We start from the raw sequence: 7,211 nt of genomic DNA on the forward strand, positions 1-7,211 counted from the left end.
ACTGCCTTCTGCTACAGCCAAATATTTCAAATTTTGACTCATCAGTCCAGAGCACCTGCTGCCATTTTTCTGCACCCCAGTTCCTGTGTTTTCGTGCATAGTTGAGTCGCTTGGCCTTGTTTCCACGTCGGAGGTATGGCTTTTTGGCCGCAAGTCTTCCATGAAGGCCACTTCTGACCATACTTCTCCGGACATTAGATGGATGTACCAGGGTCCCACTGTTTCGTACCTAGAAGAATTGATGCTGTTTTGAACACAAAGGGTGGTCACACCAAATATGGATTTGATTTAGACGTTTGTACATGCACTGTTCAACCAGACGTGCGACGAGATGGCGAAGATTAATACATAAATGATGGCCTTAGCTAATACTACCATTACGGGAAAAGGAAAACCAGTGGTTTTCAACCTTTTCATCTTACGTACAAGTATTTCCAGCAGGGACCACCAGGCGTACCAGTAACTATGTGCAATCTAAAGCCCCATTTGTACAGGTCTAAAAATCACCACGCAAACAGAATTTTTACTGACATTAGTGAAATGTAATCCCATGCAAACCATTTCTTTTTAAATCAGATTATTTTCTCAGAAGTCCTCTGATTATTTTACAGGACATCGGGACTTTCTGTAAAATTTCTAACTCAGGTGTCCTGTGCGAATCGACCATGTCAGTGTTATCTTACAATTGATATGGCATTTCCGGGGTATTTGTTTCAAAGCAGTACCAGCCTTCACAATAAACCATAACGAAATATTATAATTGGTACGAGCTATCCTGCGATTCTACAGTAAAGCACAGTGATTGGGTATAACCAAATCAGGGATAACTCTTAAAAAATGAATGCGTTTTAATGGTGCATTTGAAGATGTGTATGGAAATACATATCATTCAAAGGACGAAATGGTTATTGTAGCCTCTGGAAAAGAAGGTACAATGAAATGTATTATTTAAACTCGGTTCATTGTTTACGAATCATGCCACAACATCACATTTCATTTTTAATTTACCTCGTTTCGTTGATAAAAACTAATCCACGTCTAGGAGGTTTCTAGGCATCCTCTGTTTTTTTTTTTTTTTGATCAAATCTGAGGACACCTGTGTTTTAGTCCCATAAGAATCATGCTTTAAATGGCTGTTGTTCAACAGAAACCTATAAGTATTCGACAAGTTCTAAGATCTAAATGTGATTGTGTGACGTGAAACATCGTGGTTATTAACAGGATCATTTCGAGTTCATGGCAAGTTTGAAGTGTTTTATAAATTATTACCCATCTGCAAAAATCCCCCCCCCCCCCCCCGAAACCATCATGGCTACGCCACTGCCTGCCGTGCCCCAATAGAAGCCACTACGCGTAGATTGCCAGTCCTGTGGCAAAAATATTTAGCAGTATTTATTTCAGGGCATGTTTGGAAGGTTGTTCTGTGCAGTCCTTTTTGAGCCTCTTTTCCTATAGACACTACGTCTAAGGTTCTGATTTTCAGCTCCTTGGTGGTTAAGGTTCCTTCTTCGCTTCATCTTTGCTTTACTTGCTTTCCAAGTCTGGGAATGTGTTTGCTTTGTCTTGTTTTGAACTGAGGCCTTCAAGATCATGTCTGGAAACTGCTTGTCATACAGCAATGCAGTGTACTGCAGCTCTGGTGTAATGAGCCTCTGACAATGTGTTTTGGTTCGGTCATTCAAATGGGGATTGAGATTATAACCCTGAATTTCAGCAGCTCCGTACTGAAAGGGCTTAAAGGAGGTATCTTTTACTTGGGAAGGATCCACCGCCCCTCCTTCCTGGAGACAGATCTTCATCAGTTGGTTTCTCCTGTCCCTGAGCTGCTCGACTTCATCCTGCATCTTCTCTCTCCCCATAGACTCATCGATCTTCCTCCAAAATGTCCTGTTAAAATGCAGGTAGAGCTTCCAGTCCAGGGAGTTCCACTCTTTTATTTTCTCCATGGTCTCCATGGATAGCTGCTGTTTCGTTTTGTTGTTCCTGCTGTTGAGTTTGAAAGAAACCACATCGTCTAGGGACCAGCAGAGGGCGTTCTTCAGCAGGATCATGGACTCGTCGAAATACTCTGAAATCAAAATGAGATTGAAGGTCTTCGCTATCATGGCGATGGACAAGTTGAGATGCCTCTCGTCTTTCCCATTGTTGTTAAACCCAAAGTCGAACGTCAGCAGGTTCTTTGCGTAGTGGTTATTGGGAAGTGAAGTGTTGTAGTGACTCCAGGGATCCTGAAGAAACTGGTCCAGTGTGCTGACTTTTGAGAAAGCTGATATGTACTTGTAATAAGAGAATGAGGATTCCATCATGGTGACTGGGTTCCGCAGGATGGAGAAATAGAAGGAATCTTCTGGCATTACTTTCCTGACCTGTAAATGGCAGCAGAAGGGGAAATGGCACATGTATCAGATGTTAGCTAAGGTTAGCTGGATCATTCTCTACAGTTAGATTCAGATACAGGCAGGCCAAACCAGAATACAAACAGTTAAAATGTTTCTAATCAATAGCACAAGTTTGTACACAACTGAACTGTGATGCAACCATACCTACTTTTGGTAGGACCCATCCACTTTTGAAATTGAATACTGGGACTACGACTTTGGCCCAGATTTAAAGCTAGAACCTCATTAAAAAATCTCCTGCTGATTGACCCTTTAGAGTTCTGTTTTTTCGTTCGAAAAAAATTACAGAATTTAGTACTCTAGGTGATAAAGGATTAATATGTGTTTTCCAATACATTCAGAAAATCAAGCATCATCTGAAAGAACAAAAATATAATATAATATATTTGTTAATTACAGCTGAAGTTTGCTTAATCAGATGGGTACACAAGAAGTCCATATCAGATGGTATATGTTTGTTCACCGCTACATTCCAGCAGTGTTATAAAATATGAAGTATTCTTTTTATCAGCCTGATCTCAGGTACAACTGGTATGCAGATGTCTTGTTTTTTCTAATGTATTATATGTTATTCCTTTAAAATGGAATAATGGGTTTAAATACAGCAAGCAAATACATTCTGAATGCATGTGACTTTGACCTCATCCTCTTATTGGCTGCACCTTTGGTGATTTAACAGAGTTGTTTTTATGTGGAGAATTAGAGACCTATATCATAAACACAGCCTGGCCATTGAACACAGTTGAACAGAGGTCTTGCCTACACTGCAGACATTAAAGATCCCAGTGGCGTCCAGGCCAAATCCCAAAGGTAAAACTCCTCATTCCCTAAGTTTAAAATACATCAGCTCTCTTCCAAGGTTACTATTAGAACAGCTGTCCACCCTCATCTATCCAACCAAGTACCAATCAATGTCATTTAACTTCCGCATTGAGTGTTTTAAAAGCCGATTGGAAGAATACAGTGCCTATAGGAAGTATTCACCCCCTAAGCTGTGAGTCTTTTGGTGTAAGTCTCTACCAGGTTTGCACATCTGGATTGTGACATATTCGCCCATTCTTTTTGGCAAAATTGTTCAAGCTCTGTCAAGTTGGATGGGGATCGTTGGTGGACAGCAATCTTCAAGTCTTACCACAGATTCTCAATCAAATTCAAGTCCGGGCTTTGACTAGGATACTCTAGGACATTCACTTTCTTGTTTTTAACCTACTCCAGTGTCGTTTTGACTGTGTGCTTGGGGTCATTGTCCTGCTGAAAGGTGACTCTCCGTCCCAGTCTTAGGTCTTTTGTAGACTGAAACAGGTTTTCCTCAAGGATTGGCCTTTATTTAGCTCCATCCATTTTGCCCTCTACCCTGACAAGCTTCCCAGTCCCTGCTGATGAAAAACATCCCCATAGCATGATGTAGGGATGGTGTTACCTGGGTGATGTGTTTTGTTTGCCCAGACATAATGCTTTGCATTTAGGCCAAATACTTCAATTTTTGTTTCATCGGACCACAAAATCTTTTGCCACATCTTTTCACAGTCTCCCATGTGCCTTTTTGCAAATTCCAAGTGCGATTTTATATGGGCTTTTTTCAGAAATGGCTTCCTTCTTGCCACTCTTCCATACAGGCCAGATCTGTGGCATACCTGAGCTATTGTTGATAGATGGACAGTTTCTCCCATCTCAGCCATGGAACGCTGTAGATCTTTTAGAGTTGTCATTGGCCTCTTGGTGACTTCTCTGACCAATGCCCTTCTTACCCAGCTGCTCAATTTGGTTCTGGGTGGTGCCATATACCTTCCACTTCTTATGATCGACTTAACTGTGCTCCAAAGGATATTCAATGCCTTTGAAATATTTTAATACCCCCTCCCCTGATCTGTGCCTTTCCACAACTTTATCCCAGAGTTGTTTTGAAAGCTCCTTGGTCTTCATGGTAGTATCTTTGCTTTGAAAGCACTACCCAACTGTGGGACCTTACACAGACAGGTGTATTTAATCTGAAATCATGTGAACCACTTTTATTGCACACAGATGGACTGCATTTAACTCATTGTGTGAATTCTGAAGGCAATTGGTTGCACCTGAGCTTATTTAGGAGAGTCATAGCAAAGGGGGTGAACACTTATCTAACGAAGACTTTTCAGGTTTTTATTTTTAATTAATTTGTTTTTTCACCCCCCCCCCCCACCCCCACCCATTTTTTCACACATTGAAAGTGTTGAGTAGGTTGTGTAAATCAAAGGGAAAAAAAATCCCATTTAAATGCATCAAGATTTCAGGTTGTAACACAACAAACTGTGAAAACACCCAAGGGGGGTGAATACTTCCTATAGGCACTGTATGTTCCTCTCATGCTTGGCGCTGACATTTTTTCAGTCGGTACACCATAAAAATAGCAGCTCCCCAGATGAGAGAAGAAGATTCTTCTAATCGACTTGTAAACCACTTATTGGGGAAGTTTGTCCAAAAAAAGACATGTTTGTAATAATGGTATGACGTACTCCCTTGGCTGCACAAATGTAGTTCAGTTTTTCAGTTTAGACTTTCATTTCAGTTTTACCAAAAGCTGACTGCACATTAAAAACAGCTGAAAGACTTGATCAAAAACAAAGGAAATGATCATAAGCAACTCACATCCCTAATTAGGGATTGTACGGTAACAAATGACCTTGAATTTTTTTCAAAAGCCAGGCACACAGCACAGTCACCATTGTTTACAGAAGGTCTGCAAGAGCGATACCATTGTGTCACCTGGTGTTACAGATACTTGAAAGGATTAATATCAAACTGTCTGCTATGTAAAATGACATATAATCTATAGAGAATTCAAAAACAGCAAACAATAGTTATGTATTTTGTTGTCATGTTTTGTTGCTAAACAGAACTAGTCGTGTTACTGTGCTGTGTGCTAGCAGGTATTATATTGCTAGTTTTGGAAACAGAATTCTGTTTCTACTGATGGATGATTATATTAAACAGAATCTATTGGAAAAGCCAAGCCAAATGTAACATTCTTCAAAGGTTGCTTTAAATTACTGTAATTAAAGATGTAAACATTACAAAATCCATCACAAACCTATTCATTGTCACAGACCTGTACAGACCTGTACTGTCTTGTAGCAGTGTCGTGCCTCATAAGCTGGTGAACAATAAATCATGACAATCAGAAGCTGTGAGCCTGGTGTCAGTTTTCTGTTCTTATTACTGAAAATTGTTAACATACCTACACTTCTAGCTAGTTGTTTGAAAATAAAAATAGATTAAGTTCAGATTATGTTTGCTGTCTTACCTCTGATATGTGGAACCTCATATGATTGCACATGATGTCATATTCCTTAATGGTCTTTGACCTAAAGCCTTCAACGAAAAAAGCGGCAAAATAGAAGGGGTAAAAAAGTTGGTTGTATTTGCCATGGGGAAGGGCAAAAGTCAGGTTCCTGGCATCTCCAAACCGGTATAAAATGTTCAAGATGGTACTGCTAGCTGTCTTATGTGTTTTGAGAAACACAATGTGAGTCTTTTTCTGGCAAGATGTGCTTGCTTCATCTAGTTGCTTTAAAACTGTTGGGTGGAGCTCAGGAAGGTTGTTACTTTGTAGCAGGTCCCTCTTGCTCACCAAAGGTACCAGGGGGGCTGAGGAAAGTTGGTCTTTGTCAGTCTTTGGCTGCTGTTTTAAAGTCACAGGGCTTTCAATGTGGTGATTCTTGGTGTCTGAATTTGCCATTGGTGTCCCTTCCTCTTTGGTGGAACTTTGTGTTACAGGTGACGGGTTAGCATTTTTGTGTAATGTGATATCTGGATGGACTAGTAATGTTGAGACCTGGTCTTGAAAGGTAGCTGATTCTTTTGGACCCAAATCATCTGCTTGTCTCATCTTTGTATGTTCTTTGAGAGCAGAAACTGGGCCATCAGAGTCAACTTCTGAATGCCGTTTGGCTTCTTGATGTTTTACATCTTTTAATTCTGTGGTTCCAATGATTTTCTTTGAAGGATCTTGGAGGTTGATCGTAGAGCTCAGAAACGATACAGATATTTCAGTGTCTATGCCTTTTTTGAGAATCTTTCCAGCAATGGCTTGAGGTGTATCATCCGAAAAGCGTACGTTAGAATCCTTTTTATAGTTGTCTTTGTAAACTGGTGTGGGTTTCTGGGATATGTGGCTGGTGTCTCTATCTGTTTGGAAAGTTTGTTCTCTTTCCATTCCCTTTCTGTATTCTTGAAAAGGGATTTTAGAGGACTCTTCTTCCAATTGATGCTGCGTTGATGTGATTGTCCTTTCAACTTCAAACATCAACCTCATATTCAACAGCTTTTCAGAGGAAAACTGTTTTAGGATCTGTTCTTTCCTGTAATAACAAGATGTTCTTAATATTTCAAATATAGAAGGAAAGCAGCAGGAGAACTCAGAACCATTTTTACATGCTTTGCTTAAGTAAATTACCCTAACTGTTTTTTTTTTCTTTTCTTGTTTAACTACATGGTCATAAAAGTCACATTACACTTCTGTTTTATTTTTTTTGTAATTTTTTTTTTTTTTAATTTTTTTAAATTTTAAATAATAGCCATATATATATATATATATATATATATATATATATATATATATATATATATATATATACACACACACACACACACACATTACTGGTCAAAAGTTTTAGAACACCCCCATTTTTCCAGTTTTTATTGATATTTAAGCAGTTCAAGTCCAGTGAATAACCTGAAATGGTACAAAGGTAAGCAGTAAACTGTCAAAGGTTAAAAAAAAAAAACTTCAGGTTACCAAAAACTGAAAAATAATGTACATTTCAGAGTTATGCA

At 39.2% G+C, this 7,211-nt stretch overlaps 1 protein-coding gene across 1 annotated transcript; it reads right to left on the minus strand.

Annotated features, from left to right (window-relative positions):
* Positions 1–1,338: 1,338 nt before the first annotated feature.
* LOC121323549 (galactose-3-O-sulfotransferase 2-like) lies at positions 1,339–6,729 on the minus strand. The gene is made up of 2 exons (XM_041264665.1): positions 5,680–6,729; positions 1,339–2,366 (listed from the first exon to the last, which is right to left on the minus strand). The coding sequence occupies exons 1-2, from the start codon at positions 6,688–6,690 to the stop codon at positions 1,398–1,400; spliced, it is 1,980 nt and encodes a 659-aa protein (XP_041120599.1). The 5' UTR covers positions 6,691–6,729; the 3' UTR covers positions 1,339–1,397.
* Between the last annotated feature and the right edge of the window lie 482 nt (positions 6,730–7,211).

This window comes from Polyodon spathula, chromosome 11, assembly GCF_017654505.1.
Source record: "Polyodon spathula isolate WHYD16114869_AA chromosome 11, ASM1765450v1, whole genome shotgun sequence".
Classification (NCBI taxonomy): domain Eukaryota; kingdom Metazoa; phylum Chordata; class Actinopteri; order Acipenseriformes; family Polyodontidae; genus Polyodon; species Polyodon spathula.

Bases quoted from the DNA above. Each gene is read 5' to 3' on its own strand.
- LOC121323549 (XM_041264665.1), bottom strand. From the start codon at position 6,690: ATGAGGTTGATGTTTGAAGTTGAAAGGACAATCACATCAACGCAGCAT. The intron at 2,367-5,679 runs GTAAGACAGCAA...TGCCATTTACAG, and splicing joins TGAGGTTCCACATATCAGAG to GTCAGGAAAGTAATGCCAGA.